Source organism: Actinia tenebrosa, unplaced genomic scaffold (assembly GCF_029948245.1).
Source record: "Actinia tenebrosa isolate PJP-AT-01 unplaced genomic scaffold, QUT_ActTen_1.0 PGA_scaffold4__44_contigs__length_22323623, whole genome shotgun sequence".
NCBI lineage: Eukaryota > Metazoa > Cnidaria > Anthozoa > Actiniaria > Actiniidae > Actinia > Actinia tenebrosa.
The window spans coordinates 8,890,588-8,905,260 of NW_028292581.1; the positions used below are offsets into that span (position 1 = coordinate 8,890,588).

General features: G+C 38.1%; 2 protein-coding genes across 2 annotated transcripts; both read right to left on the minus strand.

The window, feature by feature from the left end:
- Nucleotides 1-1,994: 1,994 nt before the first annotated feature.
- On the minus strand, nucleotides 1,995-7,211 carry LOC116290812 (placenta-specific gene 8 protein). Its single transcript, XM_031697922.1, has 4 exons — nucleotides 7,122-7,211; nucleotides 3,872-4,272; nucleotides 2,818-2,957; nucleotides 1,995-2,686 (listed from the first exon to the last, which is right to left on the minus strand). Exons 2-4 carry the CDS (start codon nucleotides 4,233-4,235, stop codon nucleotides 2,579-2,581), a joined length of 612 nt encoding a protein of 203 aa, XP_031553782.1. The 5' UTR covers nucleotides 4,236-4,272; nucleotides 7,122-7,211; the 3' UTR covers nucleotides 1,995-2,578.
- Nucleotides 7,212-9,272: 2,061 nt separating this feature from the next.
- On the minus strand, nucleotides 9,273-11,855 carry LOC116290813 (placenta-specific gene 8 protein-like). The gene is made up of 3 exons (XM_031697923.2): nucleotides 11,473-11,855; nucleotides 10,818-10,957; nucleotides 9,273-10,687 (listed from the first exon to the last, which is right to left on the minus strand). The coding sequence occupies exons 1-3, from the start codon at nucleotides 11,759-11,761 to the stop codon at nucleotides 10,580-10,582; spliced, it is 537 nt and encodes a 178-aa protein (XP_031553783.1). The 5' UTR covers nucleotides 11,762-11,855; the 3' UTR covers nucleotides 9,273-10,579.
- Nucleotides 11,856-14,673: the final 2,818 nt, after the last annotated feature.

Consider the following 14,673-nt stretch of genomic DNA (forward strand, 5'->3'; position numbering starts at 1 on the left):
TAGTGTAGAATCTAGTGTAGAATCTAGTAGTAGAATCTAGTAGTAGAGTCTAGTACTAAGCAGCCAGTTGTATAATAAATACGATTGTTCTTTCCATTATCACTTCATTTGAACAAACCATCCCGAGAGAAAACATGTCTGTCTTACTTCGTGATGACTTTGGCTATTTACATCTTTTGACTAAATGCCCAGAACATCAAAGGAAAGTTTTGCTTGCAACAGGCCACTCCCGAACAAGTTCATGTAATTTGTGAAGTATGTCATAATTTATTACAAGGAACAATTCCCATTTCAGAAGGGCGAAAGGAAAGAGTGAGACCGCACAAGGATGATATAAGAGAGTTAGCTCATGGATCAATACCATTTAAAGACAAGAAAAAAATTCTGATTCAAAAAGGCGAGGGCTTGGTGGGGGAGGTCTTGCCTCCTCTAATGAGCGCTCTGAGTCTTTTACTGCTATAAAAAACCCAGCCAAATCCCAAGAACTTCATTTTACTAGTAGAGGTCATCATGAAGAGAAGAAGAGTTTCAGAAGAAGAATCTACAGAATCCGAGCTGAGCGAAGATTCCTCTAGCGACGAGGAGCAATTTTCGAAATCGGATGAGAATGAAATCAATCGAATGGCACGACAGCTCCCTAAAAGCATACCGCGACAAAAGGCACACGATTTACTTCATAGCATGGTAGCATCCAAAGATATTTTGTATTGAAATTCCCATGGAGAAATGACTCATCATCAACGTAGAATTCCACTAGCCAACATGAAAGAATTAATCGAGTATGCTTTGCTACCTTACAACCCAGAAGTGAACGTCCCAAGAGGGCTCAAGACTTTTACCAGTGGATTAGCAGGGCTTGATTTGGACAAGAATCTTATTCGCAACAAAATAGTATTGATAGATCTGATTGCCAGGCAACCAGAAGATAACTATGATACGGATGTTAGCAATAGTGAAACTGAAAGTGACAATGATGCTGAAGAATCCCAAGAGGGACATGACAGCGTGGACTCAGAATCGGAGAGTGAGGACGAAGAAGATGAAGAAGAAAGAGAGTGTCACGCTTGTCAAGAATCCAAATCGTTTTTCAAGATATCAGTGGCACAATGCCCGAATTGCTGTTGGCACGAAGCGTATCACAGTTCTCAAAACGAATTAGTCGTGTGTGACGTTTGCGCACATCCTTTTGTTATTAGTGCCAAAAATACAAAACAAATGTTTTATCGTTGCGAAGACTGTAATTTAATGCATACACTTTCTTTAAAATCAAATACGCTAAAACCTCTTGTTATGACTCAAAATCCTGAAGTGCAAGACAAATGATTCAATTAGATTCTTTTGTTCGAAGCCGCAGGTGTTGATATTGAATATCATTGTACATAAGATTTGTTTAGTTATGATAATAAAAAGTTCATAAAACAATCTTTGCGTTTTCTTTATCCAAGTACGGAGATATAAAACTAAAAACATTAAAGTTATGTTATTTCGCAAAAGGGACTGCTTGAAGCGTAGGACGGTATGCGCTAGCCTTAATCTAATTTATCTTATTCTAAACTATGCAATATTGACCTAAGTCTTGAGCTTGGATAATTACCCAACATTAGGATTTGAATTTATTATCTTTAGCTGAATTTTCGCGATTTACCGCCTGCGCTATAGCAGCCCCTGAAAGAAATATGGTAACAACAAAGATTAGGATTCAGAGTTCCTCTATTTTATACATGATCATTCTAGGGAAAAATACTTTGACCATTAGTATTCAAAATAGGGATTTTGTTATCGATTGTTTGGAAAAGATGTTGTCGTTTTGTTCAACAATAAAAAGGACAATATCCAAGCAGATGCCGCGAGAACTATAATACAATCCAGCCAACTAAAAACAGAAATGACTTAAAACGCGCGGTAGTAAGACAAAGGACAATACCCGTAGAACTCAATTAGGGTGAAACAAAAGCTTAAACTAAGCCTTTAAGGTTTTGAGATAGAAAAAGTAGTTTTTATAAATAATTAGAAACTTTTATTAGGATTAAACTTTGACGTAAAATATAGTATGTGGTGCAATCCAGCCAACTAAAAACACGGGGAAGTAAGACATGACGTCACCTCTGAAAAGATCCTGAAGGGGAGGGGGTACTTCAATGGAACCTCAATGGAACCTCACTCATGTGGCGTAGAATTGGTACTTCATATCTACTGACACTAGGACACCAAAGGCAACCCATGCAACACTCTCTACCTTTTTCAAATATACATTAGGACTAAAGGACACTAGGACACTAGGACACCAAAGGCAACCCATGCAACACTCTCTACCTTTTTCAAATATACAATACATTAGGACACTAGAACACTAGGACACTAAAGGTAACCCATGCAAACACTCTACCTTTTACCTCTACCTCTACCTTCCTAGTTTCTTTTAACAGTTTCAAAATAAGATAGAATAAAATGCTGATTATAAAACTGACAGAGAAACGACAAAAATCATTACGTATTACTGCTCTACTATCAAGCTAGACTGTAAACAAAATTGCTGAAAATTAGCGAACATCGTTTAGTTACTATGTGACGTACAACCTCAATTGACTCTTTGTATGCGTTGAACGTGGTCAATCTCCCTCGCCAGCTGACACAAGGCACACAAGTAGCAGTATTGAACTGTCAGGTGGTCATTGCACAGTGATCCCTAACGAATGAATGTATATAAAAATTATATACGAATTAATAAACCTCGTGTAGTGGTTAGATAACGCTGAACAAGTATTTTGAGAATCCACAATAGTAAGAGTTTTACACAGATCACTTTAACATTCATACCTTGATGTTTTGTTGAGCTCTGAATTTTATCCTGAGGCTAAGAAGGGGAAAGGGGCAACAACAGACGAAGCATCTGCCCTCTCCTAGACGTTGAGAAATCTCACACAACACATTTTTGTGACAGAAAACCGAATACCAACCTTAAACGAAGAAAAACCTCGGGATAAATAATTGGGTTCAAAACAGGTCAACTGTCAGAGCTATAGCTAACCATGAGCCTTGCAACGCCCTCTCCTGAACCCTACTTGTACAATGTCCTCTTTGCCCTGTACCCAGTGTCCTATACATTATGACCTGTACACCCGTCCCCTGTCCCTTGTACCCAAATGAGACCCTGTTCCTTGTACCCACTGTGACCCTGTCCTTTGTACACAACTGTGTCCCTTTCCCTTGTACCCACTGTGTCCCTGTCCCTTGTACCCACTGTGACCCTGCCCCTTGTACCCACTGTGATCCTGTCCCTTGTGCCGACTGTTACCCTGTCTCTTGTACCCACTGTGACCCTGTGCCCATTGCCCCTGTATCCTGTACCATGTGCCATGTGCGCTATATTCGCCATCCTGTACACTGTGCCCTATATCCTCCATCCTGCACCCTGTACCCTATATCCTCCATCCTGTACCCTGTGCCCTATATCCTCCATCCTGTGTCCTATATCCTCCATCCTGTACCCTGTTGTCTGTATCCTCCATCCTTTACCATGTGCCCTATATCCTCCATCCTGTACCCTGTGCTGTGCCCTATATCCTCCATCCTGTACCCTTTGCCCTATATCCTGTGCTGTGCCCTATATCCTCCATTCTGTACCCTGTGCTTGGTATCTTACATCCTGTACCATGTGCCCTGTGCCCTGTGCCCTGTGCCCTGTGCCCTGTGCCCTGTGCCCTGTGCCCTGTGCCCTGTGCCCTGTGCCCTGTGCCCTGTGCCCTGTGCCCTGTGCCCTGTGCCCTGTGCCCTGTGCCCTGTGCCCTGTGCCCTGTGCCCTGTGCCCTGTGCCCTGTGCCCTGTGCCCTGTGCCCTGTTCTCAGTACAGAAAGAAAGTTTGTACACTTACAAGTGCCACAGTCGTCAAAGCAGCCACACAATCCCGTACTCCACTCTCGTGGGGCAGCACGGGCAGTAACAGGCTGCTGGTTGATCATTACCACGTTTGTATTGCTGGTAGTTTGGGAATGCATTGGTGCCATTTGACCTTGCTGCATCATCATTGGTTGACCTTGCTGCATCATTGGCTGACCTGGCTGCGTCATTATTGGCTGACCTTGCTGCATCATTGGTTGACCTTGCTGCATCATTGGTTGACCTTGCTGCATCATGGGCGGAGCCTGAATGGGGTATTGTTCTGGAGAAGACTGCTGATAATCAGGTGGCGCCTGTGACTTTGGTTCTTCCGTTATTGTCGTCTGTGGTTCACTCATTGTTGGCTCTCTTGTCTGATGAACGACTCGACTGTAACTGATGGAAAAAAAGAAAAAGAAAAAAAGAAGAATGGAAAGAAGAAGAATAAGTTCGAAAACGAAAAGGAAAACAAGAAGATGATGCAAAGAGGAAAAGGAAAGAAAAGCTTTATTAGTTTGATTCCAACAAAAGTTTCTTTCTTTTGCAAGTTAAACTTGCTTTCGTCCTACGCATGCGCGAGGTATTGCTTCTCTCGAAGGATCAATCTCGTACCCGTAACTGGAGCCTTTATTTCTTACTGCGCATGCTCGACGAAATTTCGTTAAGAATGCGCAGTAAGAAACAAAGGCTCTGGGTACAAGATTGTCAAAGGAGAAGCTTCCAGGATAAAGTGCCTAGAAACTCAGTCATAACTAAAGAGTCATAACAAAAGCTATAGAAGTTTTTCAGTCCCACGATTTTAGATTAAAAAAAAAAAACGTTTTTGAATTAATAACGTCAATCAATTCAAAAGTAAAAGAGTATTATCAAAACTTCGCACACCAGAGAAACTGAAGTTGGCTTATACTACTGTTAAAATTAAAGTGCAAGACTTTGCCAAAGTAGTCAGGCTCGCTCGCGTAAAAAGAAAATTCCAAAATGTAGTCTGTTACAAACAATTTACTTCCAATAATATTTCCACTACCCACCCATGTATGGCGTATTTTGAGGAATTTAGTAACGTATTAATGACTATAAGAAAAACTTGTTGATTTCTTAACTTCGTTTGCTGTGTTATTCATAGAGCGGCTATTAGTTAGTTTTGATTTAACCGCGTTGTAGACGGCACACATTATTACTCAAAGACCTTAAACATTGAATTCCGTTTCAAAGTATCGAAGTTATAAGACTAGTATTTTAATTAAATATGGTTTTTCTACGAAAAGAGACCATGAATGCATGCCAAAACACGACGGACAGGTAATTAATGTAGATGGTAGTTCAGTATTTTTTTCTCCGGACAAGCATCGTTTGGTCTTTCATTTTGATCAAAAAACGAATTGTAAATAGCGAGTTCTAACGATAAATTGTATCTGGAAGATTTGATTGTGGAACCAATTCCATGCAAGGGAACTTGACTCGAGACTGACACGACTATAGATTGCTTCCTCTTTCACTTTCAACTAATACTAGTAATTACTCAATCCTCAAGCACTCCTCGAACTTTTTGAGACAGCTTCCTTTGTTACAAACTCCACGCTGGCTTGTTTTCAACTTTTCTTTGAGGAGAGGGCATGGGTGCCTGGGAAACCTTTGAACATCCGTGTCAGACCAAACATTTATTAATTTACGCAACCAACCACAAGCAGTTTTGGTAGTTTGGTAGTGGGTCTCATCGATTGAAATAAAGTTTTATTTATTTTACTAAGATGAAAGTACGTTAGTAGGGGAATGGCTCTTAGAAGGATCAGATGTATTTTACCTATAGATAAGCTAATAATTTTATATAAGGCATTTCAGTATTCTTCCACATTTGGATTATTGTGGCCCTCTACAATTTTAGAAATAAAAAAATCTTACAAAGCGACCGTTTAGCTGTTGGCGCTAGTTTCTGGAAGTCGAATGATCTTGATAATTTTCAAAGTAAAAGGAATGTTACTTTCAAGTTATAATTATGTTTTTATAGAAATAGTAAAGTAGTAATAATATATAGAAATATATTATTATAATATATAGAAATAGCATTTTCAGCCTAATACATATTATTATAATATTTCAGTTACTTCAAATATTTTTGAATATTTAAAAATATTTTGAAGAGTCATTTTTGGTCAGATTTGGATTTCGAAAGTCACAAAAACGAGTCTGCAAAGGAGAACGAATACATTCAATTTACGAAAAAAAGGTTATTCCTCTTGTTCTTGGAAAAGGTATGTTGCAATAAGGTAAGTTAGGAAGAGGCAGATGTACAGACAGAGGGAGACAGAGGGAGAAAGAGGGAAACAGATGGAAGTAAATAAATGCAGAGGCAGAGGGATGAGACAAACGAGTGTCACCGGTAATAGAATAAACTATAAAATAATCTTGCACAAGAAGTAAATAACTAACAACGCCGTTGTGCTGCTATTTCAGCAGAAAGTGTTGGATTTGACCTCTATCGATGGACGCATTCATCCATCAAGATCCGAAATTGCACTAAAAACTGTAAATGCTTCATTAAGAGAAATTCAAAGATGAATAAGAGTTAACTGTAATTCATTATGTCTTGTATTGGTTTTCAGTTGGTCGCTTTCCATAACATAATACAAGCTAGAGCAATGTATACTAACGAATGAATCTTTTCAAGCACACCCTAATTTATAATCGAATGCAAGATTCCTAGAAACGTCTAAGTATTTAAAAAAAACTCATAAACGAATTTTACTAATTCGAGTGCAGCAGCAGTACCTTTTTTGCTATTTTATTCATCAATTTCTACTGGATAAAAAAAGTCATTTTATAGGAACCAGTTGCGTCGATTCTTATTTAATGTTGCTAATCTTGAGATATGTATGTCAGTATACTGGGTAACTGGTAAAACAGAACCGTTAATCAGTTCTACCAAAGGCAATGTAATGTATAGCCCGCCGCCACATTAGCTCCTTCGACAAGATTGCATGGCAAATGAAGAAACAGAGGTCAAATTTCTTAGGACAAGAGAAGCCTACTGGATAAGGTTTTGTTTATCGGATAGCGCTATCCACCCTTCGTACAACCAGCCCCTGATGTTCAAGCTAAAACGAAAACTAAAGCCAATATTTTGTTCTTTTTTACACTCTTTCCTCAGCATTAGTTAATCTTTTTCATTTTCTTTTTTAATCTTTGAATATGGAGGGGGACAGAGATTTTTGGAAGTTTTAAATTCGAGAGGAATTAAAGATTCTTACCTGTAGTTCAAGGAAGTGTTAGCGTCGAGGTTTACTGTATAAAGGCGGAATTAGAATCACGGAGTTTAGCAAAATATAGGCCCTTCTTTTTACGGTATGATGCAGATAGGAAAATTAGCGCTAATTGGCCTAGAGCTCATAATGGCGTCACACCGATTGGTCAATTTGATACACCCCAAAACTTCATTCGGAAAAACAACATTCCTAAGACCTAGTCGACTGAGTTAGAATTTTGAAAAAAATGTAAAAAGAAAAAGGAAAAAAGAAAGAACGACTAAGAAAGAGAAATGAAATTAAACCACAGGCGGCCCAAGTTCTTGTCCTGTGGTGTTGTATTACAACGAGCGGGACATTTAAACGTTGGTATATAAAATATTGGTTCTTTCTTGGTGTAATTCTCCCAAATTTTGCTACAAGATTAATGTATATCAAAAGGTTTATATTAATACCAGTTTTAAGCCCTAATTCAGCGTAGATATTTTATATTAATCTTCTACGGATATATGCATGTTTTAGAAGGTTTAATCCTAATACCACTAGGACAGTAGGACACCAACGGTAACCCATGCAACACTCTCTACCTTTTTTAAATAGACACTAGGACACTAGGACACTAGGACACTAGGACACTAGGACACTAGGACACTAGGACACTAGGACACTAGGACACTAGGGAAATAGTACACTAGGAAACTAGGAAACTAGGACACTAGGACACTAGGACACTAGGACACTAGGACACTAGGACACTAGGACACTAGGACACTAGGACACTAGGACACTAGGACACTAGGACACTAGGACACTAGGACACTAGGACACTAGGACACTAGGACACTAGGAATATATAGAAATATTGATAGATGTGTTGATCATCACAGTGAATGAGCGATCTAAGCGAACGCTGTAAAGAAAGACTTGAAAAAGTGATTTCAATAAATAGAAATATTGTCCCATATGGCACCTCATAAAAAGGACTGTTGCTCAAAAATGGCTTCCGCGGAGCCAAACAAAAAGTACCATTGAGCTCAAATGGCTTCCATATCAATCGGAGCCAATCAAATAGAACCGTGGCTCTCAATCCAAAATTATTGGCTAACTTCTCATACCATATTATGCTTAACAAGAGGTGAAACACACTTGTCGAGGTGAAGTATGATTAGGCAATGTTGAAAATACCTCTTTGGATATTCAAACATAAAATAAAACAGCAAGAAACAGAGAAAGTTTGAATCTTGAAAAAGTTGCAATTGAAGATTTAAATTTTAAACATTTCTTCGTAAGCCAATACATTCAGTTCAATACACCAAACCCTTTAATGTTCTGAACGTGCAACATATTTGGAATGAAGAGTTCATCATTATTGTAAAGATAAAAACAGGCAGGGTATATTCAATTGAAGAACGTTTCATTTTGGGCAAAAAGCAAGGCATGCAAACTTTTGGGAGAGGGGAGGGGTGGGGACGTTTTTGTGGTGGTATGGCATGACAAAGGAACAGTTCGTCGAACAACAGCCAGTGACTTTCTCAGCCCGTGGTGGGAAGGGATCACTGAAAGTTTAGTGCGCCGACCCAGACCTTATTTATTTACACAAGCAGTTTAGATTATAATCCGACTGTAAGCTTCATAAACTTGAACTCCCTTCTTTTTTCTATATTTATTTAGATTAATTCACTACAAAAATCACAGTTGAAATACAAAAGAACACGATCGATTATATGTGATAAACCACAGGAAGCCCAAGTGTTTTTTGTAGATAGAATAACATTGAAAGGTTATATTTATAGTCAAGGACACTATAATGCATATATAAGTAGTTATATCATTTATGTCGTCATTTAGCGTCCCTATATCTATTACATGGAGACAAAGGGACACTAACAGGCTATACAATAATCCTTACACATGTCCAATGCAAATGTGGGTCAGAAATGAAACTACTGGGAGTAACAGATGAAAAATTAAACTTTGGTACTCACATTAGAGAAGTCTGCAAGATAGCGGCAGAAAAAATTGGGGTCCTAATGCGCTTACGGAACATGTTGTCCACCAAGGCTAAGCTTACTATCTACATGTCAGCAATATTATCTCAAATAAGGCTGCGTTCATAATGCATGGCAGGGGGGGGGGCAGGTAAAATTGAGAGAGGATCGGGAGCCTTGCTTAGGGGGGATTGTATTTTATTGCACGAATTTAAGGGGGGGTGCTAAGAATTATTCTGGACATTTCAAATTTTCACCTGCCCCCCCCCTCCACCTAACGTATTGTAACTGGCAAAGTTACCAATAATAAAGAACCGACGTCTACAGGACATTGCTATCTTAATGTATAAAGTTAAAAATGATCTTTGGCCATCTTATGTCCAAGAATTATTATTTGAAAAGAATATAATAATAGGTATAATCTGAGAAATAGTGATTTTGGGTTTAATACCGTTTCTTACGGCAAACATAGAGTAAAAGTACCTTGGTTCTATGCTCTGGTCCCAATTAGATAAAGAAATAAGAAATTCCAAATCGCTAAATAGTTTTAAGAACAACATAAGAAGAAAGGATCTTGAAGCGTTGCTGAAGTACAAATGTCACGACTGCCCTAGTACTGATGACTATTGTAGTTTTTAAGACAATTTTTGGGGTTTATTCATCTTAGATTTAGATTGTAAGTAGCAAATGTTTTTTGAATTTATTGATTATTTAATATTAAGAAAAGTGTCGGTGCGTTTTTCGCGCGGGTTTCTGGTTCGCTTGGACGGGTGGGGGCCGGGTGGGGGCCGGATGGTTGTGGTACGGGTTCTCCTCCCTTGAAGCTGGCGGTTCGGAGTTCTGCGTGAAAAACGCACCGTATATGATAATTGTATATGTTTATATTATGCATATTTGTTTCTCTTTAGATAGATGTCCCATGCAATAGGTCCTTTACAGTTAACGGTCACGTGTCTGTACTGGTGAGCAAAACTTAAATTTTTTATTTCATTTTAAATCGGTGATTCTTTTTAGCTACTTGTTAATAACTGAATGGAGCGATGTGTAACCAGTGTGTTACGAAATGCAGCTCTATTACGATCTCTCGAAACAGGTTGTAGAAAGTTTGTTTGCTCACCTGAGCATATTTCACCCATGGGAATCAAGATGTTCATTCATTTGCTCTCAGTGAATTAATAAGCACGTGATTACTGAGTTGCAAAGCACCTATTATAGCCTACTTTAATGTAAGCTAGATATTTATGACACATAGATAAAGGTTATTACATGTACTATTATCATTACACATGGTCTACAATCTTTAAACGTATTACTCATGCACCGAACGGCATCAGAAACCTTCCTAGTTTTTATTTAACAGTTTCAAAATAAGATAGAATAAAATGCTGATTATAAAACTGCTATCAAGCTAGACTGTAAACGAAAGTGCTGAAAATTAGCGAATATCGTTTAGTTACCATGTGTTTTATTACAACCTCAATTGACTCTTTGTATGCGTTGAACGTGGTCAATCTCCCTCGATAGCTGACACAAGGCACAATAGTAGCAGTATTGAACTGTTAGGTAGTCTTTGCACAGAGATCCCTAACGAATGAATGTATATAAAAATTAAATACGAATTAATAAACCTCGTGTAGTGGTTAGATAACGCCTAAAAAGGATTTTGAGAATCCACACCATAGAGGTTTTACACAGATCACTTTAACATTCATACCTTGATGTTTTGCTCAGCTCTGAATTTTATCCTGAGGCTAAGAAGAGGAAAGGGGCAAAAATAGACAAAGCATCTGCCCTCTCCTAGACGTTGAGAAATCTCACACAACATATAATATCCACAGAAAATCGCATACCAACCTTAAACGAAGAAAAAACTCGTGATATATAATTGGTTTCAAAACAGGTCAACTGTAAGCCCTATAGCTAACCATGAGCCCTGTGATGCCCTCCCCTTAACCCTACGTTTGTACCACGTCCATTTTGCCCTGTACCCTGTGTCCTATACATTATGACCTGTACACCCCTTGAACCCAACTTTGACCCTGCCCCTTGTACCCACTGTGACCCTGTGCGCATTGCCCCTCTATCCTGTACCATTTGCCATGTGCTCTTTATTCTCCATGCTGTGCCCTGTGCCCCATATCCTCAATCCTGTACCCTTTGCCCTATATCCTCCATCCTGTAGCCTGTGCTGTGCCCTATATCCTCCATCCTGTACACTGTACCCTATATCCTTCATCCTGTACCCTGTGCTTTGTATCTTACATCCTGTACCATGCATGTTCCCTGTGCCCTACATCATGTACCATGTATATTCTCGTCCTGTATCATGTGCTTTGTTCTCAGTACAGAAAGAAAGTTTGTACACTTACAAGTGCCACAGTCGTCAAAGCAGCCACACAATCCCGTACTCCACTCTCGTGGGGCAGCACGGGCAGTAACAGGCTGCTGGTTGACCATTATCACGTTTGTATTGGTGGTATTTTGGGAATACATTGGTGCCACTTGACCATGTTGCATCATCATTGATTGACCTTGCTGCATCATTGGCTGACCTGGCAGCGTCATTGGCTGACCTGGCTGCGTCGTTATTGGCTGACCTGGCTGCGTCGTTATTGGCTGACCTGGCTGCGTCATTATTAGCTGATTTTGCTGCATCATGGGCGGAGCCTGAAGGGGGAATTGTTCTGGAGAAGACTGCTGATTCTGTGATTCACTTAAAGTTGGCTCTCTTGACTGATGAACTACTTGACTATAACTGATGGAGAAGGAGAAGAAGAAAAGAAAAAAAAAGAAGAACGGAAAGATGAAGAAGAAGAAGTTCGAAAACGAAAAGAAAAAGGAAAGCAAGAAGATGATGCAAGGAGGAAAACAAAGAAAAGCTTTAGTTTGATTCCAACAAAAGTTTCTTTCCTTTTCAAGTTAAGCTTGCTTTCGTCCGACGCATGCACAAGATAATGTTTCTCTCTGAGGATCAATCTCGTACACGTATTCCTATTTCTTACTGCGCATGCTCGACGAGCATGCTGTGTAAGAAACAAATTTAGATTAAAGTAAATGGAAAAAAAATCGGAAAAATTCAATAATTAATTTTATAAAATTCGAGATCAAGATAATATCCACCTTAATGCGAAAGAGTAAAATACTCAAAAAATGCACTAGAACATTTTTTTTCGCGAGCGCCTTTCTTTTACTATATAATTTCCCAAAGACTTTTCAAAAGAATTCCGGCTCGCACAAAAAAATAAGCCCTCGAAAAGAAAGTTCGACTTCGGGAATTTTTGGAGGAATTTTTGTAATAAAAACCTGGCCACCGTACTTTTTGAGTTGAATGAACGCTATTGGATGTATTTTACAAGAGAAAATGCATGACATAACCGAGGTCAAGCTAGAAAATCGTCTCTCCTTGAAATACAAGAACCTTTCAAAAAAACAGAAATGGATTTGAGAACCCCGGGCTTTCCTGAGTATAATTCACAGAAAATTTGTTATAATTTAGGACCGTATTTTTGCTGATTTTATAAGCTTATACTATCTGTTGGCTATACATTTGCCTACTTATTATTTCTTAGGTTTCGTAATCTCGGAAACCCGCTAACTACGGTTTACTGGTCATTTAGTATGTTGTGTCACACAGTTTACTTTTAAGAACAACCTTTTGCTTTGGAAAGAGAGGAAAAAGACCGAAAAGAGCAAATATTCCAAATGTATGGGCAACTTTTTTCTAATGTATAATCATGCTTACAGAATTTCCGGTTATTTAAGCTTATTATTTTGAGTTCATGTTTTACAGATTTCGAGTCCAGTCCATGTTTTACAGATTTCGATTTCAGTCCAGTCAATGTTTTACAGATTTCGAGTCAAGACCAGTCCAGTCCAGTCCAGTTCATGTTTTACAGATTTCGAGTCAAGACCAGTCCAGTCCAGTCCAGTCAATGTTTTACAGATTTTTCTCAGTCCAGTCCAGTCCAGTCAATATTTTACAGATTTTTCTCAGTCCAGTCCAGTCCAGTCAATGTTTTACAATATGCTATCTACAGTTTTAGAAATAGAAAAATCTTACAAAGCGACCGTTTAGATAACGCTGTCAACATTATATTCTCATAACCTTATTAGGTCATGGAACATCTGTCCCTTATGAGCTATTACTAGAAGTATCGCTAACGTGTCTATTTAAGATGCATCACACATCTGTCAAATCCTCGAGCTCTTGGACAACAAATTTTGCTCAATTTTGCTAGCTTTTCTACACATTTCGACTGCTTATACTAACCTGGGATAACCTGAAATGAATGAAACGCAGAAAAGACAAGGAAACTTGGGAGCAGTTTGAAGCCAGGGTTAACGTTGGTAGCAAGATTATTCAACTTCCAGAAACTAGCGGCAACATAGCTAAAATACTTCTTCTTCCATTGCAAATTATATTTAGAGACTGATATATTTATCTCTGCTGAGTATCTCTTTTGAAACCCAGTCTTTTCCGAACGTTATCATTTTCTTTCATTCGGCTTTTCGTAATTGTCAAGATTTTTTTGCTTTCAGCATAAATAGATATTAGCTTATGAAATGTTATATTAAATAAATTTCTATTTCATTTTTAATCGGTAATCAAATTGATCTCGTACGTTTTCATGAGTATTCAAATTTAAACAGTGAAATCAAAATTGGTACAAAGATGGCATTTAGATTGCAAACAAAAACAAACTTTGCAAATAAAGTACATGCAGATTTTACACTAAATTTTTACGTGAAAATGGAAGTAAAAACCGAATATACTAAGAAAATATGGATGATAACGATGGGCCACCTACTATGATGAGACAACAAACAAGGGTCGTCTGGCTCTTTATTTCTCGTTCTTGTTATGTCTCGTCGCTTTGCTGTGGCACATTTGTCACCTGCGCTTTTCTTCTGCTATTAAATCTTTTTGTGTTACTGGCTGAAGCTACTGAATAAAATTATCAAACTTTGAAAACCTTACAGTTTTTTTTAGCCTGTAGTCATTTCCTTGAATGTAAAGCACTTTTTTCATAAGAAATACTGTAAAATAAAACTAAATTAGAAAAAATGCACTAATTCTTTAAATGAAATGAATATATATCGATATATCGTGTGCATTATGGGTAATTTTCAATTTAAATAACGTTTTAATAAAAGTTAACTACCATGTTTTCGGTGAAATATAATTAAAATATACATTGTGAGCATTAATACTAGATATTTGGCTCACTTTTGGTTGAAAACCGTTAGAATTAAAAAATCTGGAAATCTGGAAATTAGTTTATATGTGGATATATAGAATAAAAGATGAATTATTATTATGGATGAACCCTTTTATCCATCAAGATACGAAATTATACTAACAACTGTAAATACTTCATGAGAATTTCAAAGATGAATGCCAGCCAAGTATTATATTTTATTATGTCTTGGTCGCTTTCCATAACATGATACAAGCTTGCTAGAGCAATGTATACTGAATGAATCTTTTCAAGCACACCCTAATTTATAATCGCATGAAAAATGAAATCACACTCTTTGCCCATGACTCAGTCCCCAAACGACGAACTAGT